We start from the raw sequence: 26,041 nt of genomic DNA, 5'->3' as shown, positions 1-26,041 counted from the left end.
TGTGGGGGCTAGGACGGGGGGATGAATAATGAAAGCAAGTCAGGGCAGAAGGAGTGGAAGAAGAGGAAAAGAGGGCTTAGACAGGGAAGGCCTCTTGGAGGAGGTGTGCCTTCAAGAAGGCTTTGAAGGGGAGGGGAGAGTAATCGTCTGTCGGATATGAGGAGGGAGGACGTTCCAGGCCGTCTGAAACCGAGTGTGACACTGTTGCTACGTGACCCAAACGAGGGTGGGAACTGAGCGATCATTCTTTCATTCCATCATATTTATCGAACGCTTACTCTGTGCAAAGCACCGTACTAATCGCCTGAGAGAATACGATACAACAACAGATCCTTCGGTTGGTCTGTTGCATTTGGAAGCAGGGGTGGCCTCTATAAGCAGATTCCAAGGATACCAGAGAGTCAGCAGGCTCAAACCCAAACCGAATATAAAACCCTGCAGCAACACGACCCATATGAAGGCGGGAGCTGAGGATTCATCCAGTCGGCTTGTTCCACGCGGAAAACCCAAACGTACCTCAAGTCTCAACATGGACTATTAGAATGAAGTTTTCACTTTGGGTGGTCTGTTTGGACCAAATCCACCGGATAATTGTTTAATTGTTGACTTCACTGGAGCTGGGCAAACAATGGGTTCGGTCATTCGATAACGTATCTGGACGTGTTTGTTCCTCGGAGGGGAATTGGTGTTATTCTAGCTTATAAAAATGTAAGTGTTCTAATTGTAATGAGATAACCGTATTTAAAATCACTGAACCTTGTTAAAGAGTGACATCATGTGAACTCTCCAAACAAATAAGCCAATAAATATTTTGGAAAGGCCTTCTGGGTGCGAGGAGAGGGAAGCTGGGTGCTGGGCGCCCAATCTGATGGTACAGATTTTAATCATTTTAATTTAAAAAAATGTGTTTATCATTATGGAGGGGATGGAGAACCTTTAGGGAAAGAGCAGAGGCATAACATTCGGCCAGAGAGCCTTGGCGTCTACTCGATGCCCCACAGTAGAATAGGTTGATCCCTTCTCTCTGGACTCCCAAACTTCAGGCGCTGGATTTTAATCCCAGAGAAGCAGTGTGGCCTAGTGGATAGAGCACGGGTCTCTCCTCCCTTCTCTCTTTCTACCGCCCACCCCGCACGCTCCGCTCCTCCGCCGCCCACCTCCTCACCGTCCCTCGATCTCGCCTATCCCGCCGTCTACCCCTGGGTCACGTCCTCCCGCGGTCCTGGAACGCCCTCCCTCCTCACCTCCGCCAAACCGATTCTCTTTCCCTCTTCAAAACCTTACTTAAAAATCACCTCCTCCAAGAGGCGTTCCCAGACCGAGCTCCTCTTCCCCCTCTACTCCCTCTGCCATCCCCCCTTTACCTCTCCGCAGCTAAAGCCTCATTTTCCCCTTTTCCCTCTGCTCCTCCACCTCTCCCTTCCCATCCCCACAGCACTGTACCCGTCCGCTCAACTGTATATATTTTCGTTACCCTATTTATTTTGTTAATGAATTGTACATCGCCTTGATTCTATTTAGTTGCCATCGGTTTTTACGAGATGTTCTTCCCCTTGACGCTGTTTAGTGCCATTGTTCTCGTCTGTCCGTCTCCCCGGATTAGACCGTAAGCCCGTCAAACGGCAGGGACCGTCTCTATCTGTTGCCGACTTGTTCATCCCAAGCGCTTAGTACAGTGCTCTGCACATAGTAAGCGCTCAATAAATACTATTGAATGAATGAATGAGTCGGAAGGACCTGGGTTCTAATGCCGGCTCCGCCACTTGTCTGCTGTGTGATCTTGGGCAAGTTACTTCACTTCATGCCTCTATTACCTCATCTATAAAGAGGGGATTAAGACTGCGAGCCCCACGTGGGACGTGGATAATGTCCAACCTAATTAGCTCGTATCTACCCCGGCGCTTGGTACAATGCCTGACGTATAATAAGCGTTTAACGAATACCCTTAAAAAAATGCAAGGTGGCACCAAGAAGGAGGGAAGAGGTTGGAGGAGGAGGTAGAATTTCTCTTCCCCTTCTGCGCCCTCCTAATCGACTCCAAACAGTTCCTCGCTTCCTCCTGGTAACCGAGAGAGTAAGGAGCGTCCGGTGGAGACAGAAGTAACCTACAGCAGGAGGAATCTCTTCCTTCTAGCTCTGGAAAACAGCCGAGCAACTTCAGTCTCCACTTCACCCTTCCCTAGTCCGACCTGACCAGCGGAAAACCGACCTAGGAAACGGCCCCTGGGGCGGACGGAAACCGACTCGGTCCGCAGACAGAGATGACTCTCCTCTTCTTCGAGAGATCACCAGCGAGTCCAGACCAATCTTTGGAAATCGACTCCGGTTCTAGAGGGGACTGGCTACCCTCGACTGGCAGGGAGCCACCCATTCTGTGCCCAACGAGTATCTTCCAGTGGAAAAGAACAAAGTTGTTTAAAGGGAAACAAAAAGCCTTCATCAGCAGAACGGTCAGCATCCGTCGGCCACTCCTCAGAGCAACGCGGCGGCCGAAGAACAGGCCATTGCTATCAGGGACAACAACTCGTGGACGGCCTAACTGCAAGATCATTGTGCAGCTGCCTCTCTCCCTGTTGCGTAACTTCTCCAATGTCAAATCTTCACATACTGCATTCTTTGTCCTGGTAATGAAAGGCAGAGAGAGACTCTCCACTTCTCCCTTTAAGAACGATCGAGTACAAGGACTCACTCTGTTGTGTTTGGGTGGCTTTTTTTTATTCCGTATGTTTGCCAAATCATGGAAGTGTTCTGTGCTGCTGTCTTCTATCTTTAAAACGTACTTGGACGTCTGTGCTCGAGGGCGCGTCTTTCATTTATAAATTCCCGGATCAATCCCTCTTCTCCCCAGCTCGCTCTCCCCTCTCCGTCGTCTAGGCGCTTCAGTCGGTCACCTTTGGACATTTGATATCTACCCCACCCCCAACCCCGGAGCCCTTATGTACCTATCTTTAATGACATATTATAAATTATTTATATTCACGTCAGTCTCCCCGTCTAGACTGTAAGCTCGTTATGGGCAGGGAATGTGTCTGCTAATTCTGTCGTATTGTATTTCCCCAAGCGCTTAGTACAGTGTTCTACACATAGTAGGCGCTCGATAAATACCATCGATTGATTGATCGTTGCTAAGTGTGGAGTCCCAGCAAATTCATACCTAAAAAAAAAAATGGTACTTGTTAAGCACTTGCTATGTGCCAAACACTGAGGTAGATACAAGGTAATCAGGTTAGACGCAGTCCCTTTCCCCCATGGGGCTCACCACTCTTAAACCCCGTTTTACAGATGAGGGAACCAAGGCCCGGAGAAGTGAAGTTACTTGTCCAAGGTCACACAGCAGACACGTGGCAGAGTCGGGATTAGAACCCAGATCCTCCTGACTCCCAGGCTCGCGATCTATCCACTCAGCCATGCTGCGTCTCCGAGTTGGGAGGAGGTGAGCGAATAGGGGAGCGGTCCCCTCCCCACTGCGAATTCCAAAAGAGTGCTCCAGTAGCCCAGCGGGCACGTGGAAGCAGCGATGCTTTCAGGTAAAATGGGAGTTACCCGACCATTGGGTTTCCCGCCCCGCAGCAGGTGTGAAGCAAAGTCTGGCCCCCCACCTGTCGGACCCCACCTCTCCCTCAAAACTGTACAGCCCACTCCGTCTCTTCCCCAAGCCCGGGATCACCCAGGAGAGCCAGTACGTCACGGCCCAAGCCTGAAGCTCGAGAGTTTGGCCGCTTGGACCGTCCCCTCTGCGGACTGACCTCCGGGCAGTGCTGGCCTCCCAAGCTCAGTGCAGGTGGAGAGAGTCAGTCAATCGCACTTACTGAGCACTTACTGTGTGCACAGCATCGTACTAAGAGCTGGGGAGAGGACAACGGAACAATATTGAGAGGCTCAAAGAGGAGAATACCTGGAGGGCTGGTGTTCGGTTCCATTTCCCCACCACACACATACGTGAGCTCGCACCACCAGAACCACAAAGCGAAGGCTTGCCCGAAGCCACCCAACACCCTCGGCTCCATGAGGCTCCAGTCCAAAGACACTTCAACCGTCTCTCTTCCACCAGATCAAAGCACTGACACGGTCCAAAGTAATGGTTAGGGTCCCCACAGTCCCTCTTAGCGGGACCGTTTCCTCCCTTCAAGGAATTTTCAAAGGTACCGCTGCTGGCAGGGAAAAAAAGATGGCAGAACAGGAACCGGCAATCACAAAAGCAGCTGTGGAAGGGCCACTTCCTTCTTCATCCTCCTCCTCTTTTCTTCCCCATTACCTCAGCCCCCTTACTTCTGTCTCTTTGTTTTATCATATCTGTTAAGCGCTTACTATATGCCAGGCACTGTACTGAGCACTGCGGAAAATACAAGCTAATCAGGTTGGACCTCGGGCTAGTCACTTCACTTCTCTGGGCCTCATTTACCTCATCTGTAAAATGGGGCTTAAGAATGTGAGCGCCATGTGGGACAGGGACCATATCCAACCTGATTAACTTGTAACTATCCCAACGCTTAGTACACCGCTTGGCACAAGGTACTATTATTATTATTATTATTATGAATAAATAAGTCCTTTATAATATATAATTGTAAAATATGTATATATCAAGTGTTTTCTCCGGAACCAGGCATGACCTAGTGGAAAGAATCTGGGCCTGAGAGTTAGAGGACCTGGAGTCTAATCCCAGACATTTTTCAGCTGTGTGACCTTGGGAAAGTCACTTCACTTCTCCCAATTTCCTCATCTTTAAAATGGGGATTCAATACCCGCTCTCTCCGCTACTTAGACTGTGAGCCCCATGAGGGACAGGTGCTGGGTCCAACCTGATAATCTCGTGTCTACCCTAGCAGTTAGTATAAAGCTTGAAACATAGTAAGTGCTCAACAGGTCCCACAATTATCAATCAATCAATCAATCGATCGATCAATGCTGTTAACCTTCTCACTGTGCCTCGTTCTCGCCCGTCCAGCCGTCAACCCCTGGCCCACGTCCTACCTCTGGCCTGGAACGGCCTCCCTCCTCACATCCGCCAAACTGACTCTCTTCCCTCCTTCAAACCCTAATGAAAGCTCACTTCCTCCAGGAGGCCTTCCAGATTGAGCCCCCTTTTCTTCTGCTCCTCCTCCCCTCCCCATCATCCCGGCTTCCTCCCTCTGCTCTACCCCCTCCCTGCCCCACAGCACTTGTGTGTGCATATATATATATTTATTATTCTATTCATTTTATTAATAATGTGTATAAATCTATAATTCCCTTTATTTATATTGATGCTATTGATGCCTGTTTACTTGTTTTGTTGTCTGTCTCCCCCTTCTAGACTGTAAGCCCATTGTTGGGTAGGGATTGTCTCTATTTGTTGCTGAATTATACTTTCCAAGCGCTTAGTACAGTGTTCTGCACACAGTAAGCGCCCAATAGATACGATCAAATGAATGAATGAATGAATATCGAACACTTACTATGCCCCGACTGCTTAGGGAGAGAACAATTCAGTAGAGCCGATAGGCAGGTTTCCTGCCCTCGAGTAGTTCGATATATTCAGAATTTAAATGTAGGACTGAAAATCTGCCACCGCCTAACAACTTTGCTCTCCCTTACCTACACTGGAGTTCTTATTAATAATAATGATAATGATGGCATGTATTAAGCATTTACTGTGTGCCAGGCACTGTACTAACCACTGGGATAGATGATGCATTCATAACTACAGTCAGCCAATCAATCAACAGTATTTATTGAGCGCTTACTGTGTGCCGAACACTGTACTAAGCACTTGGGAGAGTACCAACTCTACAGAGTTGGTAGACATGTTCCCTTCCCAAAAGGAAAGAAGCAGCTTGGCCAAGTGGAGCATGGACCTGGGAGTAAGAAAACCTGGGCCCTAATCCCGTCTCCACCACTTGTCTGCCGAGTGACCTCGGGCAAGTCACTTCACTTCTCTGGGCCTCAGTTCCCTCATCTGTAAAACGGGGATTAAAAGTGCGAGCCCCATGTGGGACATGGACTGTGTCCGACCTGATTACCTCGTACCTACTCCGGCGCTTAGCACAGTGCCCGGCACTTGGTAAACTTTTAACAAATACCAAAAAAAAAAAAAAGGAGTTTAGCAATCCTCAAGTCTAATCCATTCAAAGCCATTATTTTTATTATATCCGTCTACTTTGGCAAAATGTGTGAGAATCAGTCCCATCCCTAAGTTCCTGCAGCAGATCCTCTCCTTATCCCTTTTTCTAAAGAAACAGCTTATCCTAATGGATAGAGCACAGGCCTGGAAGTCAGAAAGACCCGGGTGCTAAACCTCACTCCACCACTTCTCTGCTGCGTGACCTTGGGCAAGTCACTCGACTTCTCCGGGCCTCAGTTCCCTCATCTGCCAAACAGGGATGACGACCGTGAGCCCCACGTGGGACATGGACTGTGTCCAACCCGATTAGCTGTGTCGACCCCAGCGCGTAGTACAGTGCCTGGCACATAGTAAGCACTTCACGAATACCAATAACAACAGCGACAAAAAGCAAACAAATCTAAATCGGGTCGAGGCAGGGAACGAGCACAATCGCCCGCGTGGGGGTGCGGAAAATGGGCTTTTGGCAAGTTTGTGAGTTTCAACGCCACCATGGGGACGCAAGCTAAAGAGCCTGGGGCGGGTTCCAACTTTTCTCCTCGATGACGGACTCAAGAGACACAGGGGATCCAGGTTAATAAACAATTTTATTGGCATTTTACACCATCTATCGATCGTCTTACATTCTCAATTAATTGGCCATTAAAGTGCTGGATGGTTTCCTAAATCAAGACAATGTTTGTTATACGAAATTGTAACAGATACCAGGAAAAGAGCCACCACCAACGGGAGGCACGGCCACTCGGCTAACTCTTCTTTCTCACGGTACAAAGAATCAAAACTCCACGCTGAGACGCTGGAAATGGCTTAGTTCCATCTGCCACGATTCACAAACTTCCCTCTCACCTACAGCACAGAGACTGGTTGGAACCGCCACCTTCCGGGAACAACCCAATGCCAAAGGCACGAAAAAAATAAAAATCCCCAACCGCCCAGGAAACGGATCCCCCTCTGCCAACGCCGATGGAATACAGTGTCTGGAACAGATCCATTCTCAGGGCAGCAATGGGAGACTCAACACACCCTTCCCCACCCACCCCCACCCTTCTACCTCCCCTCCCCCCATCCCCTGCAAACAAAAGCCAAAAAAGTAATGAAAATGGAAACAAAACAAAAAAAAAAAAAAAGGATTTCCACGAACCCGACACTGTAAATGTTCAGTAACAATGAAATTATAAACACAGAAGCTGGCTTAGTAAACAGAGGCTCTGAGCGCTGAAGGCCCAGCCTGAAGTCTTAAAGGCAAATACTGTTGACTCCGCAGATAAACTGGACGAACTGGGGAAAAAAAAAATTCACCTCCTACTCACGCCAAGGCTCCCGAGGACGCTGAGCTTTCAACCCTCGACTTTTGGTTTAGGGAGCCCAGCGGGCTGATATCTCCCTACTGGGCCTTCATTTTATTGCTGAGGTTGATGGGCCGACCACCTCTGAAGTTTATATACAAACACGCAGAAGGCTGATGTCTCTCTATATATATATGTACATGTACACACACAGGCTGACTGTCGAGTCTTACTTTCTGGTTGCTGTCTGCTCTACCTCTGGCAACTGGCTCCCAACCTTCGTCCCACTGTCATTGCTGGAGGTGGAAGAAGGCCGAGACTTCTTGGAGGCCAGAGACACACCACTCCCTTGAAGTTTTCCCGCCTCGTCATCGCTCCCGGTTACCTCATAGTGACCTTTATTCTTCGCCCCCAACCCACCGAAGGTGCCAAATTTCAGCTTGCCGGGTTTCCCTTTGCCCTTCCCACCCTCCAGGGACACTTCCCCGCCCTCGAACTCCAAGGTTCCCGTCGGAGTGGAAGGTGCCGAGAGCTCTGGCTCGTCGCTCAAGGAGGACGAGCGATGCCGTGGCTTCTTACTTTTAAACAATGAGAACTTGGCCTTGGGTGACGACGCTTCTCCCTCTGCCTCCCCGTCCAGGGACCCTAAGCTGATCTTTGAGCTCTTCAGATCTCCTTTCGACCCAGAAATGGACACTTCGGGGGATCCCGTCCCGCTCCCCTTCCCTTTGGGTTTGGAAAAATTGAACTTGGGCATTTTGATTTTCGACTTTTTGAGCTTCCCTTCTGCCTCTTCCAACTCCACTTCCCCGGCCCCGGCCTGGAAGCTGGCTTCTGCTTTAGGGAAGTTCACGTCCACCCCAACTTCCCTGCCCACCAGCTCCCGACCGGAGAAGGTGAATTTGGGGATCTTCATCTTGGGGAATGTTACTTTTCCGGATCCGCCCTCCACATGGCCTTGAGGGCCAGACACGCTCACCCCGGGACCCCGAAGCCCCAGCTGGGCTCCTTTCACCCCTCCTTCCCCCTTTGGTCCCGAAACCTGGATCCCCCCACCGACCTTGGGCAAGTCCACGTCGAAAGCAGAACACGAGCCCTGGGGCCCTTTCCACTCTCCGCCCGGACCCTTGACGCCAATGTGTCCTCCCCCTAAACTGACCTCCGGAGCTTGGACATTTCCAGAAATGTCCAGCCCCCCTTTGACTTTCGGGCCCGCCCAGCCGACCCCTACATCTGACCCCGAGAACTCGGGCCCCTTCACGCTCACGCCAGGAGCCGCCCCACGGAGATCTAGGCCCACGCCTCGCAGGTCTCCTTTGATCTCGGGCCCAGAGAGCTTCCCCGATGGGAGTTTCACATTCACGTCGGGCAGCTGGGCATCACACCGCGGGACCTGACCGCTGGGCATCTGGAGGCTTCCTCCCGAGCCTTGCAGGCTAACGCCAGGAAGCTCCACGCCCACCTTGGAACCCTTCAGATCGACGGTGGTCCCGAGGCCTCCCTTTAGCTTTGGTCCTTTCAGGTTGAAGTCCACATCCGGGGAGGAGATTTGTGGGGCAGAGACGTGAGGCCCTTTCACCTCCAGGTGAGCAATTCCACCCCCGAGGTTAACATCCATCCCGGGCCCCTTCAGCTCTCCGGTCACCTGCGGCGGCCCCGGCATGTTCACGTCCAAGTCCGGCCCCTGGGCAGATATGCCAAACTGAGGCAGCTTCATCTGGGGGAGAGTGATGGCGCCCCCCGGAGCCGCCAGGCCCATGTGAGGGGCCTCCACTCCCATCGTCGGACCCTTGATGTCACCCGAAATATCCAGGCCTCCCTTCAGGTTTGGTCCTGTCAAACTCACCCCGGGCCCCTGGACGCTGAGCTTTGGAGTGCCCAGGTCGACCTCGGCACCGGGCACTTTCACCCCTCCCTCCGCTGAAACCCCAAGATTTCCTTTCAGGGTTGGTCCTTTCAAATTCAGATCGAGCTCAGGTCCGGAGACCTGGGGCATGGAGAGGTGCCCTGAAGGCAGGCTCCCTTTGGGGCCTTTCAGGGTCACCTCGGGCCCTTGGACTTTGACATCCGGCATGCTGATGCCTCCTTCGACGGAGGGGAGTTGGGCATGGAAATCCGCTTCCCCAGCCTCCGCTCTGAGCCCCGGGACGCCGATCTTGGGCATGGAAAACTTGGGAAATTGAATTTTTCCCTCTGGACCTTTCAAATCAACGTCCGGCCCTTCCAGTTCCACTTTGGGAAGCTCACCCTTTACCTTTGGTCCTTTCACGTGAACATCCAGATCTGGAAGGGAGACTTTGGGAGCCGAAATGCCAAACGAAGGTGATCCGAATCTGGCATCGGGAGCTTCGATGTTGACATCGGGGGCATGCAAGTTTGCTTCCACGCTGGGTACTCTCAAATCCCCTTCTAGTTTTGGCCCGGCGATATCTACAGTCCCTCCGGGCAGCTTGAACTTGGGCGCCGTCAGTTTAGCGTCCGGCCCTTCCACGTGAACGCCGGGAAGGCCCCCGCTGACCCCGACCGACGCGGCGTCTAGGCCCGGACACTTGACGCCACCCTTAATCCCTCGGGAAGAGACCTCCAGATCAGGAGCGTGGATTTCGCTCTCCAACTTGGGGCTGGGAAGCGAGGCCTCGGCTTTGAACTTGGAAGATTTAATATCAAATTCTACATCTGGGAAGTACATTTTTCCAAACATCGGCTTCCTCGTTTTGGGAGATTTCACATCGACTTTAAGAGCCGCGTCGGGGCCGGCCGCGTTGACGTCAAAATCCGGCGTCTTCAGGTGGGCATCGACATCGCCGCCTGGGACGTTCACATCAAATCCCTGTTTTTTCCCTTTGATTTTAGGGCCGCTCATGTGAAGCTTAGGCATTTTAAACTTACTCTTCTTTCCTTTAACTCCAATATTGATATCCGGAGCCTCGACATTCAATTCTCCTTCTGGAACTGAAACATCTAGTGATGGGGTCTTGATGTCAGCCTTGGGGCTTTTAACTCCAAATCCGAATATGGGTTTCTTAAATTTGGGGACTTTAACACTGCCTTCTGGCCCGTCGATGTTTATCTCTGGACTGTCAAGATGCACGTCCAAACTCGGTGTTTCGACTTGAACTTTGGGCACCTTAAGGTCCAATTCCCCACCTTCCAACTTGGGTCCGGAAACACCAAATTTAGGGGACTTCAGATGTAAGTCAATATCAGGGGCAGTCATTTTGGGCCCGGATATGTCCAGTGATGGCATTTTCAGCTTGGGACCGCTCAGGTTGACGTCGGGTCCTTCAATGTCCAAACCTGGACCCTTGATATCAACTTCCGGACCCTTAAGGTGACCTTCGACCTTTGGAACGGACACATCGAAATCTCCCTTCATGCAGGGCCCTTTCAAATTCAGGTCAACATCCGGCAAGGAAACCTTTGGCGTCTTGATATGCATTTCAGGCATCTTGAATTTAGGGCCCTTCAGTTTCCCTTCTGGACCGTCGATGTTTATGTCTGGAGCTTCGATGTCCACTTTGGGCCCTGAGATGTCAATATCAGCATGGGGCAGATTCACGTCCACGTCTGGCCCCTCCCCTTTGAACCCCGGCATGCTGAACTTGGGCATTTTCACCTTGGGCATCTTCAGGTTCCAGTCTGGGCCGTGAACGTCCACATCTGGGGCGCCGATGTCCACCTTGGGCCCTTTGAGATCAAAATCAGGGCCCTTCAGATCCCCTTCCAACTTGGGCCCAGAGAGATCCACATCTCCCTTCAGCTTCGGACCCTTCAGATTCAGGTCAATGTCAGGCATGGAGATTTTCGGAGCTTTGAAGTGCATATCTGGCATCTTGAACTTCGGGCCTTTCAGTTTCCCATCCGGACCTTCGATTTCCACGTCCGGGGCTTCGATATCCAGTTTGGGCCCCTTGATGTCAATTTCGGGGCCCTTCAGGTCTCCTTCCACCTTGGGAAGGGAAACGTCCACATCCCCCTTGACTTTGGGACCTTTCAGATTCAAGTCGAAGTCAGGCATGGAGATTTTGGGGGCCTTGATATTCATCTCGGGCATCTTAAACTTGGGACCTTTCAACTTCCCTTCGGGACCTTCGATGCTGACATCCGGAGCTTCGATGTCCACTTTGGGGCCTGAAATGTCAATGTCTCCCTTGGGCAGATTCACATCCACGTCCGGTCCCTCTCCTTTGAACCCTGGCATGTGGAACTTGGGCATTTTCACCTTGGGCATCTTCAGGCTCCAGTCTGGCCCGTGGACGTCCACATCTGGGGCACCAATGTCCATCTTGGGGCCTGTGATGTCCAGCTCTGGACCTTTCAGATCCCCTTCCACTTTAGGAAGAGCAACATCCACCTCTCCTTTGACTTTCGGACCTTTCAAATGCAGATCGACATCGGGCATGGAGAGCTTTGGGGTTTTCAGATGCAGATCGGGCATTTTAAACTTAGGACCCTTCAGTTTCCCTTCCGGGCCATCAATATCAAACTCAGGTGCGTCGATGTCGAGCTTGGGTCCTTTGATGTCAACCTGGGGGCCTTTCAGATCTCCTTCCAACTTGGGCACAGAAACGTCCACGTCTCCCTTAACCTTAGGGCTTTTTAGATTGAGGTCAATATCACTCATGGAGATCTTGGGGGTTTTGAAATGCATATCGGGCATCTTAAATTTCGGACCTTTCAATTTTCCTTCAGGGCCTTCGATGTCGATCTCTGGAGCTTGGATATCCATGTGTGGCCCTTTCAGCTCTCCTTCCAGCTTGGGAGCAGAAACATCTACATCCCCCTTTATCTTAGGGCCTTTCAGGTTTAGGTCGAAGTCTGGCATGGAGATTTTAGGAGTTTTGAAGTGCATATCTGGCATTTTGAACTTAGGGCCCTTCAATTTCCCCTCCGGACCTTCGATATCAACGTCAGGGGCACCCACCTCCAGTTTGGGGCCTTTAATATCAATTTCGGGGCCCTTCAGATCTCCTTCCACCTTTGGGAGGGAAGCGTTGATGTCTCCTTTCACTTTGGGACCTTTCAGGTTCAAGTCAAAATCTGGCATGGAGATCTTGGGGGCGTGGAAGTGCATCTCGGGCATCTTAAACTTGGGGCCCTTTACTTTCCCTTCCGGGCCTTCAATATCAATATTGGGAGTGTCGATATCCAGTTTAGGGCCTTTGATATCCACTTCGGGACCCTTCAGATCTCCTTCCACTTTGGGGAGGGCAACGTCGATATCTCCCTTCCCCCTGGGGCCTTTCAAGTTCAAGTCAAAGTCTGGCATGGAGATTTTGGGGGCATGGAAGTGCATCTCGGGCATCTTGAATTTGGGGCCTTTCACTTTTCCCTCGGGACCTTCGATATGCACATCTGGAGCCTCAATATCTACTTTCGGACCAGAAACGTCAATGTCCGCTTTGGGCAGATTTACATCCACATCCGGTCCCTCCCCCTTGAACCCCGGCATGTGGAACTTGGGCATCTTCACCTTGGGCATCTTCAGGTTCCAGTCTGGGCCGTGAACGTCCACGTCTGGGGCCCCGATGTCTACCTTGGGGCCTTTGAGATCGAAATCCGGGCCTTTCAGATCCCCTTCCAACTTGGGTCCAGAGAGATCCACATCTCCCTTTAGCTTCGGGCCCTTCAGATTCAGGTCAACGTCAGGCATGGAGATTTTGGGAGCTTTAAGATGCAGGTCAGGCATTTTAAATTTGGGGCCCTTTAACGCCCCTTCTGGTCCGTGAATATCAAGATCAGGTGCGTCGATGTCAAGTTTAGGGCCCTTAATATCCCCTTCTATCTGGGGGACAGACACATCGACATCTCCTTTAATTTTGGGGCCCTTGAGGTTAAGGTCAAAATCTGGCATGGAGATCTTTGGGGCCTTGATATTGACCTCAGGCATTTTAAATTTGGGACCTTTCAACTTCCCTTCGGGGCCTTCAATATTAAGGTCTGGAGCTTCGATGTCCACTTTGGGGCCTGACACATCGATATCCACCTTGGGAAGATTCACATCCACATCCGGTCCCTCTCCTTTGAAGCCCGGCATGTGGAACTTGGGCATTTTCATCTTGGGCATCTTCAGGTTCCAGTCCGGCCCGTGGACGTCCACATCTGGGGCGCTGACGTCCAGCTTGGGGCCCTTGATGTCCACGTCGGGAACTTTCACCTCACCTTCTATTTTGGGCACTGAAACATCCACATCCCCCTTCACTTTGGGCCCCTTGAGATTCAGGTCAACATCGGGCATTGAGATCTTGGGAGTCTTGAAGTGCATCTCGGGCATCTTAAACTTGGGTCCTTTAAGTTTCCCTTCTGGACCTTCAATAGTCACATCGGGAGCATCAATGTCCACCTTCGGACCAGAAATGTCAATGTCTCCCTTGGGCAGAGTCACATCCACATCCGGTCCCTCCCCTTTGAAGCCCGGCATGTGGAACTTGGGCATTTTCATCTTGGGCATCTTCAGGTTCCAGTCCGGCCCGTGTACGTCTACATCTGGGGCACTGATGTCCACCTTGGGGCCTTTCAATTTCCCTTCAGGACCTTCGATATTCACATCTGGAGCACTGATATCTACCTTGGGTCCAGAAATGTCAATGTCTCCCTTGGGCAGATTCACATCCACGTCCGGTCCCTCCCCTTTGAACCCCGGCATGTGGAACTTGGGCATTTTCATCTTGGGCATCTTCAGGTTCCAGTCCGGCCCGTGGACGTCCACGTCTGGGGCGCTGATGTCCAGCTTGGGGCCCTTGATGTCCACGTCGGGAACTTTAATCTCTCCTTCCACCTTGGGCACAGAAACGTCCAAATCCCCCTTCACTTTGGGACCTTTAAGATTTAGGTCAAAGTCCGGCATAGAGATCTTGGGGGCTTTGATGTTCATCTCGGGCATTTTAAATTTGGGGCCTTTCAATTTTCCCTCCGGACCTTCAACGTTTATGTCTGGAGCTTCGATGTCCACTTTGGGCCCTGAGATGTCAATATCGGCTTGGGGCAGATTCACGTCCACGTCCGGCCCCTCCCCTTTGAACCCCGGCATGCTGAACTTGGGCATTTTCACCTTGGGCATCTTCAGGTTCCAGTCTGGGCCGTGAACGTCCACATCTGGGGCGCCGATGTCCACCTTGGGCCCTTTGAGATCAAAATCAGGGCCCTTCAGATCCCCTTCCAACTTGGGCCCAGAGAGATCCACATCTCCCTTCAGCTTCGGACCCTTCAGATTCAGGTCAATGTCAGGCATGGAGATTTTCGGAGCTTTGAAGTGCATATCCGGCATCTTGAACTTCGGGCCTTTCAGTTTCCCATCCGGACCTTCGATTTCCACGTCCGGGGCTTCGATATCCAGTTTGGGCCCCTTGATGTCAATTTCGGGGCCCTTCAGGTCTCCTTCCACCTTGGGAAGGGAAACGTCCACATCCCCCTTGACTTTGGGACCTTTCAGATTCAAGTCGAAGTCAGGCATGGAGATTTTGGGGGCCTTGATATTCATCTCGGGCATCTTAAACTTGGGACCTTTCAACTTCCCTTCGGGACCTTCGATGCTGACGTCCGGAGCTTCGATGTCCACTTTGGGGCCTGAAATGTCAATGTCTCCCTTGGGCAGATTCACATCCACGTCCGGTCCCTCTCCTTTGAACCCTGGCACGCTAAACTTAGGCATTTTCATCTTGGGCATTTTCACGTTCCAGTCCGGTCCATGGACGTCCACATCTGGGGCTTCAAGGTGCATATCTGGGGCTTTAATATCCACCTTTGGACCTTTCAAATCACCTTCCAGGCTTGGGGCAGCAATATCCACCTCTCCTTTGATTTTGGGACTTTTCAAATTTAACTCTACATCTGGCATAGAAACTTTGGGTGAAGAAATGCTCAGAAAAGGCATTTTGAATTTTGATCCCTTCACTTTCCCATGGACTTCCACATCAGGAGCATTAATATCAACTTTGGCATCTCCTAGGTCAACATCTGGCTTCTTAACTTTGGCATCGACTTCGGGCGTTTGAACTTTGGGCCCAGAAAAATGAAATTTGGGGAGCTTGAAACGGGACTTCTTCGGTTTTCCCTCAACGCTGAGTTTGGGGGATGTTATGTCGATTTCTGGACCTTTTACGTCTAATTTAGGGCCTTTAAAATCACCTTCCACTTTGGGGATGGAGACATCCACATCTCCCTTCAGTTTTGAGCCTTTCAAGTTCAGGTCAATCTCTGGCATGGAGATCTTGGGCATATTTACGTGCATGTCAGGCATCTTGAGTTTGGGACCTTTTAATTTGCCCTCAGGACCATGGATGTCAATATCCGGGGCATCGATATCTAGGGTGGGAACTTTGACATCAATGGATGGCCCTTTCAAATCACCTTCTAACTGGGGAACATCAATATCGCCCTTAACTTTGGGACCCTTGAGATTGAGATCGAAGTCTGGCATGGAGATCTTCGGGCCCTTGATATTCATCTCGGGCATCTTGAACTTGGGACCTTTCAACTTCCCTTCGGGTCCTTCGATGCTGACGTCCGGAGCTTCGATGTCCACCTTGGGGCCTGAAATGTCAATGTCTCCCTTGGGCAGATCCACATCCACATTCACATCAGGTCCTTCCCCTTTGAAGCCCGGCACGCTGAACTTGGGCATTTTCATCTTGGGCATTTTCAGATTCCAATCCGGCCCATGGATGTCCACGTCTGGAGCACTGATGTCCAGCTTGGGGCCTTTGATATCCACATCAGGAACTTTCACCTCACCTTCAAGTGTCGGTAAAGAAACATCCACATCCCCTTTCACTTTAGGGCCTTTCAGATTCAGGTCGAAGTCAGGCATGGAGATCTTGGGAGCTTTGATGTTCATTTCTGGCATTTTAAATTTAGGGCCTTTCAAATTCCCTTCAGGACCTTCGATATTCACATCTGGAGCACTGATATCTACCTTGGGTCCAGAAATGTCAATGTCTCCCTTGGGCAGATTCACATCTATGTCCGGTCCCTCCCCTTTGAACCCCGGCATGTGGAACTTGGGCATTTTCATCTTGGGCATCTTCAGGTTCCAGTCCGGCCCGTGGACATCCACGTCCGGGGCGCTGATGTCCAGCTTGGGGCCCTTGATGTCCACGTCGGGAACTTTTATCTCTCCTTCCATCTTGGGCACAGAAACGTCCAAATCCCCCTTCACTTTGGGACCTTTGAGATTTAGGTCAAAGTCCGGCATAGAGATCTTGGGGGCTTTGATGTTCATCTCGGGCATTTTAAATTTGGGGCCTTTCAATTTTCCCTCCGGACCTTCGATGTTTATGTCTGGAGCTTCGATGTCCACTTTGGGCCCTGAGATGTCAATATCAGCTTGGGGCAGATTCACGTCCACGTCCGGCCCCTCCCCTCTGAACCCCGGCATGCTGAACTTGGGCATTTTCATCTTGGGCATCTTCAGGTTCCAGTCTGGGCCATGAACATCCACATCTGGGGCATCAATATCGACTTTAGGGCCTTTGATTTCAATCTCAGGACCTTTAAGATCTCCTTCCAGTGTGGGAACAGAAACATCGACATCCCCTTTTAATTTGGGTCCCTTGAGATTAAGGTCAATATCTGGCATAGAGATCTTGGGAGTCTTGAAATGCATCTCAGGCATCTTAAACTTGGGACTTTTCCATTTTCCATCAGGACCTTCAATATTCACGTCTGGAGCATCGATGTCTACGCTAGGACCGGAAATGTCGATGTCTGCTTTGGGCAGGTTGACATTAACATCCGGACCTTCCGCTCTGAATCCTGGCATGCTGAATTTGGGCATTTTCATCTTGGGCATTTTTAGGTTCCAGTCTGGTCCATGGACGTCCACATCTGGAGCACTGACGTCCAGTTTGGGGCCTTTGATATCCAACTCGGGACCTTTCAGATCACCTTCCAACTTCGGTCCAGAAATCTCCACATCTCCCTTCAGTTTGGGTCCCTTCAGATTGAGGTCCATATCAGGCATGGATATCTTTGGAGTCTTAATGTGCATTTCTGGCATCTTAAACTTGGGACCTTTTAGCTTCCCTTCTGGACCTTCGATGTTGATATCTGGAGCATCGAGGTCCACCTTGGGACCGGAAATATCGATGTCTGCTTTTGGAAGATTGACATCCAAATCCGGCCCTTCTCCTTTGAATCCTGGCATGCTGAATTTGGGCATTTTGAATTTCGGCATCTTTAATTTTCCCTCTGGCCCGTGAATGTCAACATCTGGGGCTTCAATATCGAGTTTGGGACCTTTGATGTCCAATTCTGGACCCTGCAAATCGCCTTCCAATTTTGGAAGAGATACGTCCACATCTCCCTTCAAGTTAGGTCCCTTCAGATTGAGGTCTACGTCAGGCATGGAAATCTTTGGAGTCTTAAAGTGCATGTCGGGCATCTTAAACTTGGGGCCTTTAAGCTTTCCTTCTGGACCTTCAATACTAATGTCTGGAGCCTCGATGTCCACCTTGGGTCCTGAAACATCTATGTCTCCTTCAGGAAGACTCACATCCACATCTGGCCCTTCTCCTTTAAACCCCGGCATGCTGAATTTTGGCATTTTAAACTTGGGCATCTTTAACTTCCCTTCTGGCCCATGAATGTCAACATCTGGGGCATCAATATCCAGTTTGGGACCCTTAATATCCAACTCTGGACCCTTCAAATCACCTTCCAGCTTCGGAAGAGAAACATCCACATCCCCCTTCACTTTAGGCCCCTTCAAGTGTAAATCTACATCGGGCATGGAAATCTTTGGGGCTTTGATGTGCATCTCGGGCATCTTGAACTTGGGGCCTTTCCATTTCCCGTCTGGGCCTTCGATATTCACATCCGGAGCATCGATGTCTACCTTGGGCCCCGAGATGTCAATATCCGCCTTGGGCAGATTCACATCCACATCCGGTCCCTCCCCTCTGAACCCCGGCATGTGGAACTTGGGCATTTTCATCTTGGGCATCTTCAGGTTCCAGTCTGGGCCATGAACATCTACATCAGGTGCACTGACGTCCATCTGGGGGCCTTTGATGTCAATATTGGGGCCTTTCAAATCCCCTTCCACTTTTGGAAGAGAGACATCCACGTCGCCCTTCACTTTAGGACCTTTCAAGTGTAAATCCACATCTGGCATAGAAATCTTGGGAGCTTTGATGTGCATCTCGGGCATCTTAAACTTGGGACTTTTCCATTTCCCTTCCGGACCTTCGATATTCACATCTGGAGCATCAATGTCCACGTTGGGTCCGGAAACGTCAATATCTGCCTTGGGCAGATTCACATCCACATCCGGTCCCTCTCCTTTGAAGCCCGGCATGTGGAACTTGGGCATTTTCATCTTGGGCATCTTCAGGTTCCAGTCTGGTCCGTGGACGTCCACGTCTGGGGCGCTGACGTCCACCTTGGGGCCCTTGAGGTCCACGTCAGGAACTTTCACCTCACCTTCTATTTTGGGTACTGAAACATCCACATCCCCCTTCACTTTGGGGCCTTTCAAATGTAAGTCCACATCTGGCATGGAGATCTTGGGAGCTTTGAAGTGCATCTCTGGCATCTTAAATTTAGGGCCTTTCAATTTCCCTTCAGGGCCTTCGATGTCTATTTCGGGTCCTGCCAGCTCTACCTGTGGTCCTTTCAACTCCCCCTCTACCTGGGGAACAGCTACATCAACGTCTCCCTTCATTTTGGGGCCTTTCAAATGCAAGTCTACATCAGGCATGGAAATTTTGGGGGCTTTGAAATGCATGTCGGGCATCTTAAACTTGGGTCCTTTCCATTTTCCTTCTGGACCTTCAACGTTTATATCTGGAGCATCCACATCCAATTTGGGGCCTTTAACATCAAATTCAGGCCCCTTCACATCTGCTTCCAGTTTGGGTACTGAAATGTCCGCATCACCTTTGACTTTAGGCCCCTTTAAGTGGAAGTCAACATCTGGCATAGAGATTTTGGGGGCCTTGATGTGCATCTCGGGCATCTTAAACTTGGGACCTTTCAGCTTTCCCTCTGGACCTTCGATGCTCACGTCCGGACCTTCGATGTCCACCTTGGGACCTGAAATGTCAATATCCGCCTTGGGCAGATTCACATCCACGTCCGGTCCTTCCCCTTTGAAGCCCGGCATGTGGAACTTGGGCATTTTCATCTTGGGCATCTTCAGGTTCCAGTCTGGACCGTGAAGGTCCACATCAGGGGCGCCGATGTCCAGCTCGGGGCCTTTGATGTCCACATCGGGAACCTTCACCTCCCCTTCTACCTTGGGCACAGAAACATCCACATCCCCCTTCACTTTCGGGCCTTTCAAATGCCAGTCCACATCGGGCATGGAGATCTTTGGGGCTTTGAAATGCATTTCCGGCATCTTAAATTTGGGGCCCTTCAATTTAGCATCTGGGCATTCCAAATCAACATCGGGCCCCTCCACGTCCACTTTGGGGCCCTTGATTTCAACTTTTGGCCCTTGCAAATCCCCTTCCAGCTTTGGCCCAGAAACATCCACGTCCCCCTTTACTTTCGGCCCTTTCAAATGCCAGTCCACATCGGGCATGGAGATCTTCGGGGCTTTGAAGTGCATATCTGGCATCTTAAATTTGGGGCCCTTCAATTTAGCCTCTGGGCATTCCAAATCAACATCGGGCACATCCACGTCCATCTGGGGGCCTTGGATATTAACCTGGGGTCCTTTCAATTCCCCTTCCAGTTCAGGGCCTGACAAGTCCATCTCCCCTTTCAGTTTGGGGGCTTTTAAATTCAGGTCGACGTCGGGCATGGATATCTTGGGGGCTTTAATATTCAGTTTAGGCATCTTAAACTTAGAACCTTTCAGTTTTCCTTCAGGTCCCTCAATGTCCAAATCGGGAGTGTCGATATCTAACTTGGGTGCCGAGATGTCAATATCCGCCTTGGGCAGATTCACATCTACGTCCGGTCCCTCCCCCTTGAACCCCGGCATGTTGAACTTGGGCATTTTCATCTTGGGCATCTTCAGGTTCCAGTCCGGCCCGTGGACGTCCACGTCCGGGGCACCAATGTCCACCTTGGGGCCCTTGATGTCCACATCGGGAACTTTCACCTCCCCTTCTACTTTGGGCACAGAAACATCCACGTCCCCCTTCACTTTCGGGCCTTTCAAATGCCAGTCTACATCGGGCATGGAGATCTTGGGGGCTTTGAAATGCATGTCCGGCATCTTAAACTTGGGGCCCTTCAGTTTTCCCTCCGGACACTCGAGCTCGATGTCGCCGACATCTACATCCACTTTGGGAGCTTTCAGATCAACTTGAGGCCCCGTCACTTCACCTTCTACTTTGGGAAGAGAAACGTCTACATCCCCTTTCAGTTTTGGTGATTTCAAATTAAGCCCGACATCAGGCATCGTGATCTTGTGGGTCTGTAAATGCATACTAGGCATATGCACACTGGGCATTTTAAACTTGGGACTCTTGAGTTTGGCATCTGGGCATTCCAAATTAAGATCCGGCACAGCCACGTCCACTTTGGGACCGGAAATGTCAATGTCCCCCTTGGGAAGATTCACATCCACATCTGGTCCCTCCCCTTTGAAGCCCGGCATGTGGAACTTGGGCATTTTCATCTTGGGCATCTTCAGGTTCCAGTCCGGCCCATGGACGTCCACGTCTGGGGCGCTGATGTCCAGCTTGGGGCCTTTGATGTCCACGTCGGGAACTTTCATCTCACCCTCTACTTTTGGAACTTCAACCTCATACTCTCCCTTGACCTTCGGGCCCTTCAGATTTAAGCCAACATCTGGCATAGAGATCTTCTGAGCTTTTATGTTCATTTCAGGCATCTTGAATTTGGGTCCTTTGAATTTAGCATCTGGGGCATCGATATGAACATCTGGCGCACTAATGTCCACCTTGGGTCCAGAAACCTCAATGTCTCCCTTGGGCAGATTCACATCCACATCCGGTCCCTCTCCTTTGAAGCCCGGCATGTGGAACTTGGGCATTTTCATCTTGGGCATCTTCAGGTTCCAGTCCGGCCCGTGGACGTCCACATCTGGGGCGCTGATGTCCAGCTTGGGGCCCTTGATGTCCACGTCGGGAACTTTCACCTCACCTTCTATTTTGGGCACTGAAACATCTACATCCCCCTTCACTTTGGGCCCCTTGAGATTCAGGTCAACGTCGGGCATTGAGATCTTGGGAGCCTTGAAGTGCATCTCGGGCATCTTAAACTTGGGTCCTTTAAGTTTCCCTTCTGGACCTTCAATAGTCACATCGGGAGCATCAATGTCCACCTTCGGACCAGAAACGTCAATGTCTCCCTTGGGCAGAGTCACATCCACCTCCGGTCCCTCTCCTCTGAAGCCCGGCATGTGGAACTTGGGCATTTTCATCTTGGGCATCTTCAGGTTCCAGTCCGGCCCGTGGACGTCCACGTCTGGGGCGCTGACGTCCAGCTTGGGGCCCTTGATGTCCACGTCGGGAACTTTCACCTCACCTTCTATTTTGGGCACTGAAACATCCACATCCCCCTTCACTTTGGGCCCCTTGAGATTCAGGTCAACGTCGGGCATTGAGATCTTGGGAGCCTTGAAGTGCATCTCGGGCATCTTAAACTTGGGTCCTTTAAGTTTCCCCTCAGGACCTTCAATAGTCACATCCGGAGCATCAATGTCCAGCTTGGGTCCGGAAATGTCAATATCTGCCTTGGGTAGAGTCACATCCACATCCGGTCCCTCTCCTTTGAAGCCCGGCATGTGGAACTTGGGCATTTTCATCTTGGGCATCTTCAGGTTCCAGTCCGGCCCGTGGACGTCCACGTCTGGGGCGCTGACGTCCAGCTTGGGGCCCTTGATGTCCACGTCGGGAACTTTCACCTCACCTTCTATTTTGGGCACTGAAACATCCACATCCCCCTTCACTTTGGGCCCCTTGAGATTCAGGTCAACGTCGGGCATTGAGATCTTGGGAGCCTTGAAGTGCATCTCGGGCATCTTAAACTTGGGTCCTTTAAGTTTCCCCTCAGGACCTTCAATAGTCACATCCGGAGCATCAATGTCCACTTTGGGGCCTGACACATCGATATCCGCCTTGGGCAGATTCACATCCACATCCGGTCCCTCTCCTTTGAAGCCCGGCATGTGGAACTTGGGCATTTTCATCTTGGGCATCTTCAGGTTCCAGTCCGGCCCGTGGACGTCCACGTCTGGGGCGCTGACGTCCAGTTTGGGGCCCTTGATGTCCACGTCGGGAACTTTCACCTCACCTTCTATTTTGGGTACTGAAACATCCACATCCCCCTTCACTTTGGGCCCTTTGAGATTCAGGTCAATGTCGGGCATTGAGATCTTGGGAGTCTTGAAGTGCATCTCGGGCATCTTAAACCTGGGTCCTTTAAGTTTCCCTTCTGGACCTTCAATAGTCACATCCGGAGCATCAATGTCTACCTTCGGACCAGAAACCTCAATGTCTCCTTTGGGCAGAGTCACATCCACATCCGGTCCCTCTCCTTTGAAGCCCGGCATGTGAAACTTGGGCATTTTCATCTTGGGCATCTTCAGGTTCCAATCCGGCCCATGGACGTCCACGTCTGGGGCGCTGATGTCCACCTGGGGACCTTTCAAATCCCCTTCCAGCTTTGGAACAGTCACGTCATATTCTCCCCTCACTTTAGGGCTTTTCAGATGCAAATCTACATCTGGCATGGAAATCTTTGGGGCCTTGACATTCATTTCGGGCATCTTGAACTTGGGACCTTTCAAATTTCCTTCCGGGCCTTCGATATCTATATCGGGTGCCTCGATGTCCACCTTCGGGCCTGAAATGTCAATCTCTCCCTTGGGCAGACTCGCATCCACATCCGGTCCCTCCCCTTTGAAGCCCGGCATGTGGAACCTGGGCATTTTCATCTTGGGCATCTTCAAGTTCCAGTCTGGCCCATGAATGTCCACATCGGGAGCACTGATGTCCAGTTTAGGTGCCTTGATGTCCACATCAGGAACTTTTATTTCTCCTTCTACCTTTGGGGCACTGACCTCATATTCTCCTTTGACCTTGGGTCCTTTCAAATGCAAATCCACATCTGGCATCGAGATCTTTGGGGCCTTGATATTCATCTCAGGCATCTTGAACTTGGGACCTTTCAACTTCCCTTCGGGACTTTCGACGCTAAGGTCCGGAGCTCCAACGTCCACCTTGGGCCCTGAAATGTCAATGTCTCCCTTGGGCAGGTTCACATCTACATCCGGTCCCTCTCCTTTGAAGCCCGGCATGTGGAACTTGGGCATCTTCATCTTGGGCATTTTCAGGTTCCAGTCCGGCCCGTGGACCTCCACGTCTGGAGCGCCGATGTCCACGTTGGGACCTTTCAAGTCGATATCTGGGATTTTCAGGTCTCCTTCTAGCTTGGGAACCGTTACGTCGTATTCGCCTTTCACCTTTGGGCCTTTCATGTGCAAATCCACCTCGGGGATCTTAAATTTGGGCCCTTTAAGTTTTCCTTCTGCGCTCTCAACGCTGACATCTGGGGCCTCGACGCTAACCTGAGGCCCTGAAACGGTGATGACCCCATGGGGCAGAGTCACATCCACATCCGGTGCTGTCCCTCTGAACCCCGGCACCCCAAACTTGGGCATTTTCATCTTGGGCATTTTCAGGTTCCAGTCCGGTTTCTGAACATCGACGTCTGGGGCCCCGATGTCCACGCTGGGACCTCTGATGTCAACTTCCGGGCCCGTGAGCTTCCCTTCTATGTTGGGGAGATTAACGTCCACGTCTCCTTTCGGTCTGGGTGCTGTCAGATTCAAGTCCACATCGGTCATGGAGATTTTGCAGGTTTTTGAAGGAGAGCCGCTGAAATTGGGGCCCTTCACTGTGCCTTCCAGACATCCGACACCAGGCGTTTCGATGTCTACCTTAGGGCCTTTGATAGCCACCTGAGGTCCTTTCACATCCCCCTGAACCCCCGGGATGGCCACTTTTATGTCACCTTTCAGCTTTGGGGACCTGAGGCTCAAGTCCACATCCTGCATGGAGATCTTGGGTTTGGGGATGATCAGATCCGGGGTCTTGACCTTGGGGCCTTTCAGTTTCCCTTCTGGCCCCTCGACACTCACTCCCGCAGTGACCCCTGGGAGATTCACTTCACCCGAGGGGAGTGTGATATCTACGCCAGGTCCCTCTCCTTTGGAGCCCGAAACCGAAAACGTGGGGACTTTCATCTGGGGCAGATTTAGTTTTCCCCCAGGCCCGATCCCACAACCTTCTGAAGTCCCCAGGTCCACGCTCGGGCCCTTGACGCTGCCTTCCACGCTCGGAGCGGAGACCTTCAGATCGCCCTGGAGGGCCGGCCCCGTGATTTTGGCACCCTTCAGCTTCCCTTCAGACCCCTCGAGGCTGATGGACGGAACTGTAACTTCCAGCTGAGGGGCCCGGACGGTCCCGGCCCCGGCCAAGCCAGGTCCCTCACCCTTGTACCCAGCAGAGAAGCCCGGGGCAGAAACACTAAATCCCGCTTCTGGTGTCTGGCCCTCAGACCCTGCCGAGAAGCCAAACTTTGGCATCTTCATGGTGGGGATTTTAAATGTCCCTTTACCGCCAGTCTCCGTGGGTGGCGCCGGGAGAGTCCCACTTCCGGCCGAAGAAAATGAGCCATCCATTCCGGGAGCTTGGATTCCTGCCCCGGAAATGACACCCCCTTTGCCTCCTAAATCCAGGGAAGCTGGGACTTTGGGGTGGACCGACGGCCCTTCCACCTTGAGGCCCTTTTCACCTATCTTAACACCCATATTTCCCCCCTGCACCCCTGGGATAGTGACCTGAGGCTTCGAGAGGCCAAAACCAGTTGTCCCAACTCCTTGACACTCTGGACCAGAAGCAGAAATGCCCCCAGACCTCAGGTCGACATTGTAATCTGTGATCTGAGTGGCTGCCCCAGAGCCCTGGGGCAGCTTGATCACTGTCTTCCCCTGTACCGTCTCCACATCCACCTTGGAGATCTCGGTCAGCTCGTGCCTTGGGATCTTAATCTTGAACTCGGGGCTCCTGATGTCGATGTCCTTGGCTCCCTCCCGCCCGGTCACATCCACGGTGTAGGCAGTGACCTTCCGGGTCACCGTGATGGTACGACTCTGCATCTCGCCCAGGTCTGTTTCCGCCGCGTCCTCCGACCTTAGTCGTGGCTTAATCTTAGTCGCGTAGATCCTCTGGTACTCCTCATCGTCCCCGCTCTGCAAAGAGACACACCCACCCCGGAGAGGCTTCGCACCACAGCTCGCAGATGAGACGGGCTAAAATCGCCAACGGCCCCCGGCAGCCACCTGGCTGACTGAACCCCGGGGGAGAGGAGATGAGGCCTCCGGGTGAAGACCCACAGAAGCTGACTGGGGGTGGACAGGATAAAGAATGAGCCTAGAGCAAGATTTAAAGACGGAAAGAAGCAAGACTGAGCCGGAGGATTTCGGGGAGGAAAGAGCAGATCCCAAGGGACTGCTGTGAGGAGAGAGTCCCTTGGCCACGCTGCCTCAGGGGAGGGAATTTTCGATCCAGGAGACTTATTCAAAAACAGGATCCTTGGCAAGGAAATCGTAAAAACCCTAACGTGTCTGCATCCAATGGAGATACTTCTAGAGACGACACAAGACGGCACAGTCCCGATACATTCTTGAACCTATCAGAGCCTTTTGACAATCGGTCCCTCTAGACTG

The 26,041-nt window shown here is 51.6% G+C and overlaps 1 protein-coding gene across 5 annotated transcripts in view; it reads right to left on the bottom strand.

The window, feature by feature from the left end:
* Positions 1–7,196: 7,196 nt before the first annotated feature.
* AHNAK (AHNAK nucleoprotein) overlaps positions 7,197–26,041 on the bottom strand; it is a 37,126-nt gene continuing 18,281 nt past the window's right edge. For 4 of the 5 annotated variants that reach the window (XM_029059671.2, XM_029059674.1, XM_029059672.1 and 1 more), the window contains exon 5: positions 7,197–25,564. In XM_029059671.2, coding sequence (XP_028915504.1) covers positions 7,619–25,564 — 17,946 coding nt within the window. In that variant the 3' untranslated portion in view covers positions 7,197–7,618. The remainder of the gene's footprint in view (positions 25,565–26,041) is intronic. The other variant, XM_029059676.2, reaches the window with a different exon arrangement.

Source organism: Ornithorhynchus anatinus, chromosome 3 (assembly GCF_004115215.2).
Source record: "Ornithorhynchus anatinus isolate Pmale09 chromosome 3, mOrnAna1.pri.v4, whole genome shotgun sequence".
Lineage (NCBI taxonomy): Eukaryota > Metazoa > Chordata > Mammalia > Monotremata > Ornithorhynchidae > Ornithorhynchus > Ornithorhynchus anatinus.
Note: the sequence above shows the minus strand (reverse complement) of the source record. Positions and strands in the feature narration are given on the sequence as shown.